At 36.8% G+C, this 18479-nt stretch overlaps 1 protein-coding gene across 1 annotated transcript in view; it reads left to right on the top strand.

Annotated features, from left to right (window-relative positions):
* Window positions 1-18479, top strand: part of LOC126469802 (uncharacterized) — a 129497-nt gene that overhangs the window by 33223 nt on the left and 77795 nt on the right. Inside the window, exons 2-4 of the mRNA XM_050097060.1 lie at window positions 1426-1534; window positions 5072-5283; window positions 12078-12228. Coding sequence (XP_049953017.1) covers window positions 1426-1534; window positions 5072-5283; window positions 12078-12228 — 472 coding nt within the window. The remainder of the gene's footprint in view (window positions 1-1425; window positions 1535-5071; window positions 5284-12077; window positions 12229-18479) is intronic.

Genomic DNA, 18479 nt, shown 5'->3' with positions numbered 1-18479 from the left:
CAAATGGATGGTCTAACATCCCTGATGTTGAAAATGAGCTTAACCAGTTGAAAATGAATAACATGCCAAGTCCTTACAAAATACTATTTTGATGTTACAGAGAGTACTTTGTGGCATTGGACCCTTCCATAGTTTGCATTTATTGTGAGTTTTGCATATTGTCAGTAGTCCCAAGCAAATGGAAAGAAAGATGCAGGTATGTTCATCTTGTATAAGGACTAAAAGAACAAAATAAGGAAGATTAGGGGTCATACAGTGTCATAAAAACTGTCATTTTTCCCCTTGCTCCATTTGCAAGTGAAATACTGAAGAGAACAACCAGCAGTAGCACAAAGTAGCCTCCGCGATCCACTGTTCAGTGGCTTCCAGAATGTGAGTGTAAATATATCAAGGATGCTGTTTTCTTTCGAAAAGCTGGAAAGTGAATCCGTACTCCAAAGAGTAGGAAATCTTAACATGAGTTTTAATACCAGAAAAACAATAATGTGCAGAAATAATTTAAAACACCATCCGCACAGGCCTTGAAGGCCTAACGGTACTGACAGCGGCCGCTGTGTCGTCCTCAGCCCTTAGGCATCAACTGATGTGAGTATGGAGGGGCGTGTGGTCGGCACACTACTCTCCCGGCCGCTGTCAGTTTTCGTGAAACTTCCTGGCAGATTAAAACTGTGTGCCAGATCGAGACTTGAACTCGAGACCTATGCCTTTCACAGGCAAGTGCTCTGCCATCTGAGTTACCCAAACACAACCCATCCCCACAGCTCTAATTCCGCCAGTACCTCATCTCCTACCTTGCAAACTTCACAGGACCTCTTCTGCAGACCTTGCAGAACAAGCACTTCCAGAAGAAAGGATATATAGTGTTTGATCCTCAGCTGCATCCTCTCATATACACTATAGTCGAGGAAACCATCTGTTTCCTGGTTACAGCTACTAGCCTCATGAATATTGATAGGTTAGAGACAGCTGTTAACACTTTACTTTACCTGAAGGTAATTAAGAAACTCGTACACTGCGTAAAATTTTCCTTTGAAATATTGTAGATTTCAAAGTGTAAAAATATACATAATCTTATGTAAAAAAAAAGATTATTCTTCATATGCAATAATTCACAAAGGAGCTACATTTAAATTTTTTGGTACGATTACAACTGAAAAAGCCAACTTATCGTGATGGGCTATTGGACAAAGATAATCTGTGCAAGTAATTATCCAGTCTCACGTGCATTCTTGCCATTGTCCCTTTCCCATTAACTTTAAGAATTTAAGTGCGTTCTAAAATTTTGGTAGATTAGTGACTACTGTTACCATTGTGTTTGCTAAATTTGTGGAAATGAGTTCTCGTTTCTGTATGAATTAACTTAACCTAAACACCAATTTTTTTCTCTCTTCCAAACTATAAAGCTAATCCAAAAATTTGTTACAGGAACTGAAGCTCTTCAGTGAGGTTCTGAAAACATCAGAACAGTACTGTTGTTCAGAAGGTCAAAAAGAAGTAAACCGCAAGAAGAACCGTTATAAGGATATACTGCCCTGTGAGTACTCTAAATAGTACAGTTTTGCCCTTCATGAGCTTAAGTATTTGGGATTGTCTCAATAAAAGTGAGTCACTGGTTGAAACTTGCATTTTCTGAGTCACTGCTTAGTTGCATACCATTAAACATGTAGGTGTCAGCGTTATATAAGGCACAGACACAGTGGTGAGTCACCCCCTCCACCAGTTGAGCCATGACCCATGTTTGGAATTAATAAAGCCAAATGGGAATCACAGAATGAGATGTGGCTCACAGTTCCTTTAGCCACTTCAGTAAGTGTCTCAGTGTAGGATGGTGTGGAGCTGTACATTATGGCAAACTTTGTGATGGTGTTTCCTTCACAAAGAAGAAAGTGTTATAAAATACTTTACAGTTGTGGAACTAAAAATTTTAAAGAACTCCGCTTAGCCGGACTACAACTGCAGACCTCCATATGATTTTGCACTGCCCAGTCTCATAGAATGCATGCTCATCGCTGAGGAACAAATCATTTGTTGCCGATAATACTTTAATCAGTTATTTTTTGTTACAGAAACAATTACAGGGGCAATCATCTTTGGTCTGTGTAAGTCTTTGTTCTTTCTTCAGTGTCAGGTTTTCCTTTGCAACTGTGGTTTTCTGTCGTTCTCCTCGTGCACCACCAAGACATTAAGCTATCTGAACATCACTGACCTCTGCTCTTCAGTCATTCTTTGAAGGTTAACTTTAGCTCTGTGTTACTGAGAACTACATTTGCAGATGATGGTCCTGCCTCATTAATGATATCTTCACTGCCACTGAAAAAGCCAGGGTTTATATAGTTATGTTCTTGTCAGCTGAACACTTTATGGAAAAAATAAAATTGATCGTCCAATACTTTGTTACCTGATACACTAGCCAGAATTGGATTGTTTTCTGCATGCAACAGACCGAGGAATACTTCCTCTTATTCTTTTAGATGTATTGGTTTGTTGCCTGTTCATTTCACAGCTGCTTGTTTCTGTACTCTGGTTAAAATCATCTTAATTATATGCCAAATTCAGTACGCAGTGACTCTCGTATTTTAGCCATAGCAATTGCTTTCTTGCTTTTCTGTTCTCATAGTTGTGTTTTGTTTAAAATTTCACTGTGGCATTTTTAAAGTTCCACAAAGGGCATTTCTTCATCATTGTAGGGCATAAACTACTGGCTCTCTTCGAATCCCTCCAGGGTGAAATGTTGGATTGTTCACTTCGCCACTTGAGCATGCAGGTAAAAGCAATGGCCCAAGTCATGTACCTACTGTCCAAAGACAGAGCACACCAAAGAGGGGAAGTTGTTATTGATACCAAAGAAATGTTTTGGCTCTGCCAAACAGAGAATCTGTTTTCCAGTGAACATTGCCTTGTAAGGCATGCCTCAACTTTATTAATACTATCCATTAACAAAAGATATTTGTCACCCTCGCCAGTGTTGGTGTATGCTTGTGAAATTGATTACTATATTGTTGTTGTTTTCGTGTCGAAATATATTATTTGAAATTAAATAATGGCACTGAATACTTACAGTGAATAGGAAAATGTTATGTGTAGCTGTTCAGATGATTATAGTTGACTACAAATATTTGCTAATGACCATTGTTCATGACATTTGAAACTTGAAAGTTACTGGTTGCAGACTCCTTTTGCGGGCTACACTTAGCCAGTTTTACATGTGAGAGGTGACACACACGTACTGTGAACTTGGGTTTCTTCTCAAAGAAAAAAAAAAAAAAAAAAAAAAAAAAAAAAAAAAAAAAAAAAAAAAAAAAAAAAAATCTGTCACACACTTTATCAGATTATTTATAGGCAATAAAAAATGCATAAAACAAGGAATCTGAAGGGAAGCAATGCACAAGAGCTGAACTGATGCATTGATAAAAATATATCATTTATGACTGAAAAGAGTACATAGTATTCATTTAAACAAAATTTTATATCATGTCTGTACATGTACAGGGTGAGTTTTACATGATAACATTGATGCAATTCTTGTCTTCAATAAGTAACTTTGGTTTTATTTATTATTCTAGTTAAATGGTGAGTCGTGTATGAGGAAAAATATTCACAAGTTACAAGACCTCCTGCAGCAATGTGTTGTGACTCATTACCTGTCTTGTTTTTATATTTTCTACTTAATTTATATGAAATAATATACTCTTTACGGGACATCTACAACTGTTGCTAAAATTTTTCGTGATGAATAAATCCACTCCAGTTGTACATGACAAATCCTTTATTTGGATGAAATCTTACACATGACCTGGGTTTCAGGATGTAAATCCCATCTTCAGACACTACAAGTAACGAAGAGGGATTCTTCATCAAATTAATTAACATTTGAAGAGCCCATATAAATTTGAACGTCAAGTAATATCTTAATTGTGTATGAGAAAGTTGTACCAGTCATGTAAAAAATCCAGCAAATTTATCATGTAGCCTGCGAGATCCCACGCGGGTGGGACATGAAAAGGTTCTCTGAGTCAATTAGAACCACACCCGGTAAATGGGGCCAAACTGAAAAAAACGTGAATGTAAAAGCAAATAAGCACACATTGCTAGCCTAATGCAACTTATGAACCAACTGCAAATTACTAGACACGGGCTTAAGAAATTAAAATGAAGGCATAAAAGCTGTAGAGTCCAGTTTGTGAACTTCTTAGTTTCCCTTGTTTTTTATAGTGCCTGAAGAAGGGATTTATATCCAAACCCAGGTCATGTGTACGATTTTATACAAATAAAAGATTGGTCAAATACAACTGGAACAGATTTATTCATTGTGAAAAATTACATGAAATAGTTAAAAACCTGGAGAAAGGTCTTTCATTAACCGTTATTAGCAATACTAATAGCTTTTCAGCCGAATGGAAACCATTACATACATCCTCATATTGTTAAAAATTTATAAAGGAGGGGGGGGGGAGAAAGAGAGAAAACAATCTTTTGTTTACTGCATCCCTGCTGCAAATTGTTGCCTTTATTATATCATGTAGTGCTCAACTACTATAATCTGTCATATTTAATTTTGCACTTCAACGTTGGTTTCCATTGTAGCTTCAATTTTCTTAGATGTGCCATTAAATGTTTCTATTAGTGATGTTGACAACTGTTGCGTTCATTAAGAGTGCATACAAGGGCTTTGCCACTCTAATTTGGACACCATTTCACTGCACTGTCTGAGATGAGATATACACAATACAGATGTAAACAGGGACCACAACAAAGTTTCATGCAAAAATACCTGGCTTCAGAGATGCAACACTCTGTGAACTTGATTTGGTGCTGACTGTATTTCACTCTGTTCAGCTATTTCACATGTTTTAGATGAATACTGACTGATTATCTTTGTGTATTATTTCCTTTCCATGATAATAATATGTTTCTCATTGCAAAATCGTTTTCTGATGAGGAAGCTTGTAAATGCTGGCTCATATTTTAATAAATGAGAAGCATGACAAAAATAATACCCTTAGAGGCTCTTGTGTACAATGCTTATAATATTATAGATAAGGGAAAAACCATTAATTTCTTTCTGTTTCAGTTGATATAAGCCGAGTTGTTCTCGATGGTTACGCTGGCGTGCCTGGAAGTGACTACATCAATGCAAATTTCATTAAGGGTGCTAGTGGCTCACTGGCTTACATTGCCAGTCAGGGTCCACTACCTCATACAGTTAACGATTTTTGGCGTATGGTGGTGGAATGTAAAGTTCAAGTCATTGTCATGGCCTGTAATGAGGAGGAGGCTGGAAAGGTATTGGCTGATGGAATTGCTTGCTTACTTGAAGAAAATTTGGTTTGTTTAGGATTACCTAGAAAGAATAGATACTAGTCAGCAGTGGAAAAAATCCGTCCCTTCCCCATTTCCCTACAGTAGAATATGAAATGCATCTGTTATTTTTACTGTGTGCCAGTTTCACCAACTGCATCACCATTATGTTCAAAAACTAAATTTAAAATAATCTTGTTTGTACCAAATCATACTGAGTGTGAAGTTAAGTTGATGCTGTGATTTAACAACGAGAGCGTTTTCTGCATTATTATGACAGGTAATGAAATTGGGATTGCTTGCCAAACCCTTTAAGAAGCAAAAGTCAGGCAATAGCAAGGCAACCATTTTTATTTTTTTATTACTACAGAGCACTTCTCCTCAACACACATTCTCAGGGACATATTACTGATGCCAGTATCCACTCTGGTCTGTAAAATGCTACTAAAACTGTGTAAGGCATATCGGAACAAATAGTGATGGATGCTATCATAATTAGTGTACTGTGTGACAGTGACTGGCAGAACATTGCTACTGGTGATATAGCACTCTAGATAGGGAGTTTGTGTAATCCAATCATACAATCCAGATCTCACATAAAGTGACTCTCACTCTTTTTCAGAGTTGAAGAGGTACCTGACTAGATGTAGCTGTCAGTAGTAATGTTCAAGAGGTGACAGTAAAAAATTACTGTATTTACCCGATTATAAGACAAGGTTTTTTCGCAAATTTGTCTTTAAAAAAGTACAGGATCATCTTATGTACAGATAAAGCTTTGACATTTGACATATCATGGGAATGAAAAGGGTTGTGTCAGATGCCAGTTCTACACAGTCAACAGAAGAGCAATGGGCACACAACATGTTTGGAAGCAACAGGTTAAGGAATATTGTCACATTCTCAAATCGATATAGATGGAAAATCTGCTGTGTATTCAGAGAAGGCAGATGTTTTCTTAGGTCCCATCATAACAACCACCTCACCAATTGCAAAATTTTCAGAAGAATATGACAACCAAAATTATAAATTTTATTAATTTCTGCTTCACCCACAGAAATTTAAGCTCCACTGTTAGGTCTCATCATAATCTCCACTGTGGAAATTGTGATATAATCAACAGTAACAACCAAGTATTTATGATGACCGAAATTATAAATTAAATTGCTGTTCATATATAGAAATAAATTCTCTTTTCTTGCCTGTCATTGATGAGATGCAACAAGACAATGATACCACATTATTATTATTATTATTATTATTATTAATGTTGTTATTGTTGTAATATCACAGACTGGCTAAGTAAACAAAAAAGGAAGTGAAGATAACAATACAATTAATGTAAACCATTTCTCTTTGGTATTGTTATTGTTATTATTATTTGCAAATAAGCTCATTATACCTACATATAGTACTTTGAGTTGGGAATTTGCCTTCCTTTGCCCCCGTATTTCTTTCATCCTCTTCCTGTGGGCTTCCTTTCTCTCTTCAGACCTTATTATTCCAGTCTTCTTTGGTTTTTGCTCTTGGCCAGCTTTCCATTTGTGAATATTGGACAAGAAGATCTCATAGTTTCGGACATCTTCTGGAGTAATTATTGCAAATTTCAGAACAGTTCAGATTTCACTAAGCCATTTCATTGTGTCTGTTTTGGCTTTTCTCCTATTGTTAACAAAATTGACCATTCGTTTTGTAAAAAGTCTGGTATTTGTTTTGTAAGTATGTCTAGGTTCATTCTTTTAATGTGTCCACAGAATCTTTACCTATGTCTTCTAATGTCACTTTGGGTATTTGCGTATTGTTTGATTTCCTGGTTGCTTCTGAGGCAGTATTCTTCATCTTCAATGGGGCTGGCCATGGCTTGCCAAACTGCACGCGAACCCAATGTGCCGGCTGAGGCTCGACCTGTCTCGGCTTTGTTCAATCCCTCTTGGAAGCACCTACTGCAGTACGACATTTCATTTAGTATTGCCATGAGGCACTTTTCGGTCAGCATGACTCTGTTCAGTTGGACAGAATCATGATGCCAGCACTGTTTACCCTTCACTATTTGTTTATAGTGTGAAGAGTGTTCACAAGAACAGTAGCTGTTTGCACAAAAAGAGGCAGTCTAGCTACCTATCATCACAATTGTTTAAAAATGAGTGGGAATTACAGAAGAGAAGGATGAGAATTCTCAACATCTATTACACAGTTGCATAATCAATGGGTGCTGCAAATTTGCAATGAAATGATATTACAATACCGTGCAGAAAGAATTTAAGGATTTAGTTGACAACGAAAGAGCAAAAAATTACAGTGATGAAGAGGCAGGATTCATTGTTCTGTATACCAAGAACCACTTTGTGGTAAATTTGCAGGCATACAGTACATGAAGGACTTGGTGGTATGAATAGAAAAATTTCTTAAGTTGCACGCATTATTCCACTGTCAGTTGCAATTACAGCAAAGTACATTGGTTAAGTCAGTGGGCATGCTTGGAACAAGTTTTCAGTTTAAAAACTGCTATTGTTTGATCTGGGAAGAAAAAAGTTGTGTAGGAACAAAATTAGAACATTGGGAATGTATAGGAGACCTTGTGTTTTAAGTGTACTTGACTGTACACTGCCCACAGTAGGCCATTGCAAGGTGAGAAACAAGTTATTTATGATTTGATGTGGTTTCATTTAAAAAAATAAAATAAATATAAACCCATTATTGTTGGGTCAAGTTCTGACAAACACAGTCCACTTCTCTACTCTCACTGGTGTTAAAGCAAATGCAAAGTTTTAAAAATTCCTTGTGGCCTTGAAAGAATTACAAGGATAGTTTTCTAAATGTTATGAAGACACAGCCAATCTTACTTCTGGTTTGGAGACTGTTTGCCACTTCAGTTGGAAGTGCCCTTGTGCAAGTGTAGCTGGAATGATTTGCAGTGTAATTCTCATTTAAAAGACTAATCCTTTAATGTTAAAACTACCCAGGATGTCTACACTGTTTTCCCAGATAAAGTTTCCACACATCCATAATGAGGTTCAAAAGTGCTACAATATTTTGATCAACATATGTGTGTGAAAGACATATTTTTCAACTATGAAACTAAATAAGTCATGATTATGTGACAACCTCAGTGTGAAAATCTGTGACATTGTCCGCACCTGTCTGTATACTTATAGTTTGTACCAGATAAAAATTGTATTGTCTTAAGCTCACCAAAAATAATTAAATAATACTGAAACATTGTTTCACTTTTGATGTATATTGTTGAGAAATATGAAATGAAGTCATATTCAGTGTGACTGTGTTGCCATCTAAACAACAGTGCATTCACAGGTTCCCCCTCTTCTCCCCCCTCAAGCTCAGGCAGAGTGGCGTGGCAGTGGGGAAAATGTGCAGCCAGATGAAGCACTATGGCATGCAAGCCAGGTCTATTAGTTTTGAGCCTAGAATTTGTCTTAAGATTTTGCATTTCTTTTTCACAATGTCTGTTGCCCTGTTTGAAATAATTTTTTCTGATCCATAGAGGCATTCTGGTTTAATTGCCAAATTTTAATGTCTCTATTTTGTGTACTTTGCGATACATTTGTTGTTGTACGTATTTTGGGTAAGTCGATAAGCAGTTTCTATCTCTTGGCATCTAATTTTGTTTGCTTTTGTTTTGATTCCATTTTCCTGAATGGTTTCACTAAGATATTTGACTTGTGGAATTTTTTTTAATTTTGCCATATTTTATCTTCACGAATTGCTGTGCTGCTGTGTTGCAGGTGATGTACTCTGTCTTTTCAAAAAATATCTGGAGACAGACTTTTTCTGCAGTTTCTTTCAAGAGTTCAGTCTGTGTATGGGCTGATGAAATGTCACAAGTTAATATTGCTAAATTGTGTATTGTCGTTGTGGTCTTCAGTCCTGAGACTGGTTTGATGCAGCTCTCCATGCTACTCTATCCTGTGCAAGCTTCTTCATCTCCCAGTACCTACTGCAGCCTACATCCTTTTGAATCTGCTTAGTGTATTCACCTCTTGGTCTCCCTCTATGATTTTTACTCTCCACGCTGCCCTCCAGTACTAAATTGGTGATCCCTTGATGCTTCAGAACATGTGCTACCAACCGATCCCTTCTTCTGGTCAAGTTGTGCCACAATCTCCTCTTCTCCCCAATTCTATTCAATACCTCCTCATTAGTTATGTGATCTACCCATCTAATCTTCAGCATTCTTCTGTAGCAAAATTGTGTATAAATGCATGTAAATCTGTAGATAACTTGTTTCTGCCAAAAGTGACTGGTTGGTCAATTTTGAGGACTGATTTCTGTTTAGTGATTCTTATATCACTTTCTCAAGGTCACAGCTGAAAAGTTATGTAGACATTCCATCTCCTTGTCTGACTCCCATTTTGATTTTGAAAGGATCTGACAGTTCCCCCATAAATTTAACCTTGGACTTTGTATTTATCAGTGTCTGTTTTATGATTGCAAGTCTTTTAGATCCAGACCTTTAATGCTAGGAATAGTTATTTGCGGTCAACTGTGTCATAGGCTTTTGAAATTAACATATGTGCAGGGTAAGTTTTTGTTGCAAATTCTCAGACGTCTAAAGATTAGGTTCAAGATTTGCTCTGGACACAGATGGCTTGTACTGAATCTTGCCTGATATTATCTAGTTTTTGGTTAAAGTTGTTTCTGTGCTCTATTGAGAAGACACTGAGATAGAATTTTGTATGCAACTGATTTTAGTGAAGTTCCCCTGTAGTTGTTTACATCTGTTCTGTTTTCCTTTTTGTGTGAAAAGTGAGTTAACTCATGTTTCCAGCCTTTTGGAATTTGTTGTGTTTGTCAAATGTGGTGCATGGTTTTGGTGGTTTCTTTTATAGTATTTGAGCCTGCTGATATGAGAATTTCTACTATGATTTGATTTTCCCCTAATACTTTATTGTCTTTGAGTCTTTTGATCTCTCTGGCTATTTCTTCTTCATCCGATGGACTGAACCTGGATTGGTGTCCTCAAGTTCTTGTGGTTAGAATCTTTTTATTTGTTCTGTGCATTTAAGTAGTTCTTTGAAAAATCTGGCTAGTTCCTTGCAGTTTTCTTGATTGTTTAGAGCCAGTGGTCCATTTTCTTTCTTGAAGCAGAGTTTTAATGGTTGACATCCTGTGAACTTTGTTTTGAAATTCTTACAGAAATTTTGTGTGTTGTTTCTTTTGAACTCTTTCTAGATTTCCAAGTCATCAATACTTTTCATATTTCTTTGTGATCTTTCTGAGTAATTTGGCTATGTCTTTCTTCACGTTGAGGAATATTTTGTAGTTGTCTTCTGTCATATTTTTGTTCATTTAGGGTTTGCTCTATTTAAGGAAAGTTTTCTGTTCATAACAATCTATGTTTAGTGTGCCAAAGAAGGTCATGGTATTATGACAAAATTTGACAAAGGACTCTGACTCCCCAATGTTTATGTGTTAGTCCAGACACAGCACAAGCCAATAGTCTGGTTGTGCTGTTCTTGACAGCAGTGAACTGGTTATCACCGAGGGGTGAAAGTTGGTTTCCTGCAATGCATTGTTACTTCATTATCTCAAGTTTTGAACCAAAGTCCAGTTTTTTAGCAGTGGAGTGTTAGTCCCAGCAGAATAATTCCAGCTGCTTCTGTGTTGATAAGACAATGACCACTTTGCTGCTTGCTTTAAGTCAGGTGTAAAGTGGATATTGCAGGATGTCTCTTCCACCAGTTCTGCCATATTGATGGTCCTCATCACCACCTTCATTGCCATTGAGCATCCCACATTGTAAAAAGTTCACGTCCCCTTTCCTCTTACAAGGCAGCAGGGTAAGCTTCCCTGCTTTGTCATCTGGATCGCTGGGTCCTGAGCCACCCCACCACAATAAGGCCTAGTCCACGGGTGGTTGGGGGAGGGGATGTTTATTGTGATTATTTCATTTCTCCTTGTGCTATCAAAATGTAGACAATCAATAAATGGCATAAGTTTAGAATGGGTGTAATGTTAACTTATGTAGGCAGATGTTTTACCTCAATAAAACAGTTTGTCATTACTAGTCAGAATATGTTAAAATAAAATTTTCTCAATGAGCCACGTAGGAAAAAATAGTCCTCTTCTATTCATGCTTGTCTTATATTTGAGTAAATTAATTTGCAAATAAGTTATTTATTATGTGACAGTAAATGGAAGTACATCGCACGGACACACTGGAATTGTTGATACTGTCCTTTGCATAGGAAGTTTGTGTTATTCAGTCATACAGTCCAGAACTTGAGTAAAGTGACCCTCACTTGTTTTCAAAGGTGGAGAAATACCTAGTCAGGTGTAACACAGACAGCAGTGATGTTCAAGATGTAATGATAGCAGAATTGTTTTGCAAGAGAAGAATATTAAAACAATCTTCATACCCTGGCTCCTAGAATGTATGGACACATCAGTGATGTGTATGTGGAAATGTAACACAACATGACATGATGAGTACAGCAAGTTGATATACAAATATAGTACTTTAATATTATTTTCCATGATTTGTGTTGGTAGTTTCTGGATAATCTTTGTGTAAGAGTTCCCTGTTTGCAGAAAATTATGTTCTAACACTTCCCAGTGTTACTGAAAGGCACCAAAGTTATATTAGATCTATATTGAAATTTTTTGTTCCTGTTTGCCCTTGACTTGAACAGAATTGTCTTAAAATTCATTTAGGATTTTTTGCATTTTCATATTTTGTAACATGCTGATAGCTACAGGGAAATACTGTTAGCTTCAGTACTAAAAACCTTCGTTTGTAAGTGTATTTTGATTTTAATTTACAGCACAAATGTGAGAACTATTGGGTAGAGGAAGAAGGACAAGAAAAGCAGTTTGGAATGGTTACTGTTCGTCTAGTGAAGGCTAGTGTAGTTTGCCCTGACTTCCTCGTGCGGACTATGATGCTGAAGTACACAAACAGTCAGTCAGTTACCGGTAAGCTACTGCCATTTGTATTCCTGTATCATTCACATATTACATTCACAATCTCTTGCAAAACACCCAACTTTAATACTTTCTTGCAAAGTGAGGAATATATTAAATTTTTCTTCTCATCAGTTTCTATAGAAAATTCTTGCCGATCGCGTCTTCTTGTTAAGATTCATTTATTGTGGGTGCTATGGTGCTGGACATCCATTTGAAACCTAGCTTTTGTAATGGCAAATAAAGTCTACTTGCTTTCTTGTAGCTCAACCAAGTTAAAGCTGTGCCTAATGATGGGAGGCAGAACCGTGCCATTTTGTGCTTAAGAGGAAAACAGACAGAGCTTTTCATAGACTTAGAGCAAGTGAAATATTAAACCTTGAGTATGGTGTGTTACGCACAGTCTCATCACATTAATGTGACTACCACCTATGTTCGGAGTCAGCGTATGATAACCACTTGCAGATGGTTGGTGGCAGCACTAGCAGTGGAGGGTATATAAAGCATTTCAGGGTGACATGGAAAACAGTGCAGTCATTGTTGTAAAGCGGACATGGAGAAATTTATCTAACGTCTAAAAGGGCACGATAATTGACTTTCCAGCCAAGGGCTGAAGCATGTCTGAAATGGCGAAGTTTTTAATCTGTCCGCGTGCTGCTGCGATTACAGTATGCTGTGCATGGTCCTATACAAAACCGGTGCCGAGGCAACTGTGGTGCACCATGGGCCATACATTACAGGGGTGAAAGATGACTGCAGAGGTGGGTATAGGTGAATAAACATGCAACTGTTGACCACTCAGATAAATCAAGGGGCTACCAGCAATATCTCGCCAATGACTGTTCAGTGACCGTTGGTGTGTACGGGCCTCTGCAGCAGGCAACCGGTTCATCCACCCATACTGACTGCTGTTCCTTGACAGTGAAGTCTGGAATTTGCATGCCAATACTGCAATTGAACCACCACTTAGTGCTGACAGGTGGTCTTTTCAGATGAATCACGTTTTACGCTCTATTGGTATGCACAACATGAAACATATGAAAGCAAATACCCTGCAACAATAATTGCAGTGTTATGGTCTGGGAAATATTTCCATGGTGTTCCCTGGGTGGTATTGTCATTCTGGAAGGCACACTGGATCAACACTAGTATGCATCTACCTTTCAGGACCATGTCTCTCTCTACATGCAGTTTGTTTTTCCTTAGCACCATGGCATCTAACAGCAGGACAGTGGAACATGTCATAAAGCTCGCAGTGTGTGTTGATCTAAGAGCATCAGGATGAGTTTAGAGCATTCTGCTGCCCACCAAACTCCCCAGATTTAAATGCAATAGAGAATTTGTGGGACTATCTAGATTGGGCTGTACGCACCATCAATCCCGAACTGAAAAACTTAGTGCAGCTGGCCATTATACCGGTGTCAGTGTAGTTCCACATCCCTATCGGAACCTTCCAGAACCTGACTCGCTCTCTTCCTGCACATCTCCCAGCAGTCTATGCTACGAAAGATTTTTGACAGGTGGACACATTAATGTGACCAGACAGTGTATTTTCCAATACTCTACTCTAGACAAGAAATACAAAAAAGGAAGGAACAAAATGTTTCCTAGACAGACTGCACCTGGGGTAGTTCCAAGAGACACTGTTGTTCTTCCAGGAACACACTTAGCTTGGTCAAACTATAATAAATGGCACTAGCACTGACAGGAGCCGAGAAATATTCATAAAATTGTGAATTTGTAGAAATAAAGATCACTTCTCCAAGAAGTGGAACTAGTGAAATAATAAATAAACTTTAAGAGGAGCGGGATTTAATTTTTCTATCTTCAAAAAGTGATACCGAATTTATTTTGGGGAGCAGTCAGCTAACGTACAAGAGGAAAGGTAGTAGAACAACATTAAACTGTTAGAAACAGTAAATATTTGAGGAGACATACATTTAAAAAAGGAATAAAAAAAATTGGCAGAAGATTGGTATAAATAAATGATGAGTAAGGAAAGAGGAGCTAAGATTATAGACTGAAAATGGTGATGTCACAGCACTAAAAGCAGTGGAGTTATGATAGAAGCAAAGTCATTAAATACCAGAAAAGACAGTGAGTTCAATAGACATAAAGGTAGCAGTAGAAAAGCAGTGTACCATAGATCTTTGAAGGAGCACAGTGTTCCTGATGATTGGAAAAAAGCACAGGTCATTCCCGTTTTCAAGATGGGTCATCAGACTGACACAAAACTACAGACCTGTATTCCCAACATTGGTCAGTTGTAGATTTGTGGAACATGTCTTATGACATTTCTGGTGGCTGAAAATTGCATCTAGTGGAGCCACAGTTAATTTCAGAAGCAGAAATCATGTGAAACCGAGCTCACTCTGTTCTTCCACGAGATCCAGAAAGCAGTAGATACAGGCGCACTGATAGATGCCGTGATCCTTGACTTCAGGAAGGCATTTGATACAGTTTTGTACTGCCACCTAATGAACAAAATATGAGTGCACAGAATTTCAGACCAACTGCATGATAGGATTGAAGAGTTTCCAGCAAACAGAATAAAACATGATATTCTGAACTCAGAGAAGTCTTCAGGGGTGAAGATAACTTTGGGTGTGCCCAAGGGAAGTATTATATGACCATTAGTTTTCAACATTGGAAGTTACAGGAGGCTTTTCACAGATGACGCTGTTGTGTACTGATAAGTCTCAAAGCTCAAAAATTGTAGTGAAGTGCAGAAAGGTGTTCAGAAGACAAGTGCTTGGTGCAGGGAATAGCAATTGACCCTCGACATGAACAAATGTAACTTACTACGATTACATATAAGGCCATTTATTGTATGACTACAAAACTCCAGAACAATCAGTGGACGCAGTTACTTCCATAAAATATCTAGGTGAATGCATACAGAATGATCTGAAATGAAACAGCCACATCAAATGAAATGCAAGTAAAGCATCTGCCAAAATGGGATTCAATGGAGGAATCTTCACGAAATTTAGTCCATCAATAAAAGAATTAGCTTATAGAACACTTGTTCAACCAGTACTTGAATATTGTTTGTCATTGTAGGATTTGTATGAGATAGGAAAGATATAGGAAATATAGAAGGTCCTAAAAAGAGCAGTACATTTCATTACAGGTTCATTTAGTAAGCATGAAAGTGTCATGGAGATGATCCACCAACTCCATTGACAGACATTGCAAGATAGATGGTGGCTTGCAGAGTATAGATGTAGATGTAAAGGTTAGTTTGGTTTCCCTGAATGAAGCGATGAAATGTGTGTTAGATTGTGAAATTTGGATACGTAGGTTGCAAGTGTTCATATGCCACCAATTATTGTATGGTGTCTACAGTACAATGTATCATGTCCTAATATCAACATATTTGAGGCTTGTCTTTTGACTCATTTGCAGAAAGCATTTTGTAAATTTTTGAAATATTTAGATATTTATAACAATGTTCTTATTATAGTTAAAGGTAAGTATTAACACAGAGCTAATAGGAGCACTTGAATAAATTGCAGGAGGAGCAGAGTTTGAAAAAGAGGAAATGTTAGTAATGTTGTTGTCAAACTGTGTGTGTTGTTTCACAATGTGAAAAATTTTAAGCACTTTCCACAATTTAAGACAGTTTTGATCAGGAGAGTATATAAAATTCTGGAAAAGTATTTCATTTGTCTAACAATTGCTTTTATCTGAATGCACAGAATAGCTTTTGATTTTGATTTTGTTGTTGTTGTTGTTTTGGTGGTGGTGGTGGTGGTGGTGTGTGTGTGTGTGTGTGTGTGTGTGTGTGTGTGAGAGAGACAGAGAGAGAGAGAGAGAGAGAGAGAGAGAGAGAGAGAGAGCAGAACAATCCATCATCAACTAAGAAATACTGCAGATGAAACAAATACGTACTGATTACACTAAGCTGGAGACCCTGACAGCAGTATTCAGTCGGCATTTGGGAAAGTTACAGTAGATCTATATGACCAACAAGGCTGGAAATTTCTAATCTTCTGATAACAGAGGAGTAATGATAATTTAGACCTAGTACAACCTAAAATGCAGTCCCAGATGGATTAAAGAAAATAATAAGCATGAGGAGTGGTTGGCCTCATTGTTTTAAAAAACATCTCTCCTTTGTGCTTGGAAAATATCCATTGTGTCTTTGGAATACCAGAATCATGTGTCTAGTGGCATTTCCATCAAGAAATCTCATTCTTTGGTGAGTGGGAGCAGCTTAAGCTGACATTTGCAGCACACCATTTTTAAGAATGTTTTAACCATTTGTTCTGTTCAGTACATGACTTCATAACTTCACCAATGCAAACAATGTTTCTAAACATATGGGGTTGTAGGCACATAAAAGAAATTTTTCATAAGTTCCTCTATTGACCTGTATAAAAAGCTATATAAACTATCATACAACTTCTTAAAAATACTGTGTTGTCTCCTTTACTGTGTGAGTATATGGAGGTAGCTTCCAAAATAACAGTTCTTATAACAGTTCTTGCATTTACAACTGACATTTGAAACATTTCTCAAGCAGATCATATTTCCTTTAGGAATTTAAGTGTTCTAAAGCATGTACCAAGTGATGGATCATAGTACGTCCATGAAACTTTTTTGTAATGTGGTTTGCCTGAAACTGTTAAATATTATGCACATTATGACCAGTGTTTTGCAATAGTGTTATAATGATATTTCTTGAATGTAATTCATATTGTGTTCAAATATGTAAAAAGGCAGTGGAGAACATTATTGAATGAGGACAATAAACCTTAAAATTAGATTTTTTTTGGTGAAATAATGATATTTGGGCTGATTACAAAATATATGTTTGGTATTCAGCTACATGAAATGCACTTTACATAAATCAGGGTGCTAAGCTAACCAAATGAAAATTAACTTACGTATATTAGAAGACACCTGGTAAAACACAAGATAAAGAAAACATAAAACTATATAGAGAAACCAAAGAATTCCTATGGCAGAAATATGTCTCACACAGATAGCAAGCAGCACTGAGACTTATATTATCATCTGGGTAAAGTTCACAGTGCTTCTTAGTATAAAATGAGCTGTGTGAAGATGTAAGGTATTTTCAATTTCATTGTTTTTTAAAACCTCATTGCTAGGCTCACTTGTTTTATTATGAGGTAACTTGTACATTTCTTCATTTGATGTTTGTAATCAACACATTTGAAGCAAGTGCATTGAAATAGTCTGATTGGCTTAAGTTCAAAAACAACCAATAGTTTAAAATTAACCTGACTTAATAAATGTGCAGATAATTTCCTTTTGTGCATGAAACATTAATGCAAGAAAGAATTTGTTGCTAGGTCCATTAAATGAATATTCACCATGACTGAATTCACTTGGCAGTCACTTTTTGGCTTCATGGTTCTTATAACATTTCATTAATTAAAGAGTTGTGTGGTAATTTATCAGATTTACTGATGTTTGCAAGTTGTGGAACATTGTAATTTAGGTGAAGTATGTATAATATTCGGCAGGAATGTCAAAATGATAATGCAGTAAGAGTTTAAATGTGTATAGTTCCCACTGAGATGAACATAATATTACTTGCATTTATTCTTTAAGCAGTCTACAAGCCTGATCACTGTTAATTAAAACAATGAATTCAAACAATTCGGGACTTTTTTCATTGTTTGAATTCTGTATGAATGTAATCATTGTACCGATCTTGCTACTTTGCTAAAACTTCTATTTTTAATAAACTCGTCAAGAATTCTGAAAATTTCAACATTTTTATTAATTGATCCATTGACTATGCTAATAAAACCTCAAATTTTGCCGTGGTACATGTTCCTAGGATATAGTAATTTGAAATATAATAAATTTTCCAAAGTGCACTGTAAATCATTAATGTCATAATGTGATCATATTATATTAAGTTCTAAATTGTTTTAGTAATTTTGTTATATTTGGGCCTATTCCATAGTAAACACTGTACCATTTGTGCTGCCTTCCTCACTGTACTGAAAACTTCTGTGCTCAGTGTCTATCAGTAAGGCATACCAACAAATCAGTAAAACAGAAAACTTATGAGAATAAAACAGCAACAGCAAAAACAACCACTGCATATTATATAAATTTTAGACAAGTTTTCTGGTCATTTTCCTATATAAAAGTATGTGTGCATGTATCCAGGCAAACGGCCAAGTTCTTAGTGGTTAGGTGTTTGGTCTGTTTTGCAATTTAGTGGGTGACATGTCACTGAAAAATCTCTGGTAGAATTGTTCATCCATATTCCCAACTAC

This window comes from Schistocerca serialis, chromosome 3 (assembly GCF_023864345.2).
Source record: "Schistocerca serialis cubense isolate TAMUIC-IGC-003099 chromosome 3, iqSchSeri2.2, whole genome shotgun sequence".
NCBI classification, from domain to species: Eukaryota; Metazoa; Arthropoda; class Insecta; order Orthoptera; family Acrididae; genus Schistocerca; species Schistocerca serialis.
Note: the sequence above shows the minus strand (reverse complement) of the source record. Positions and strands in the feature narration are given on the sequence as shown.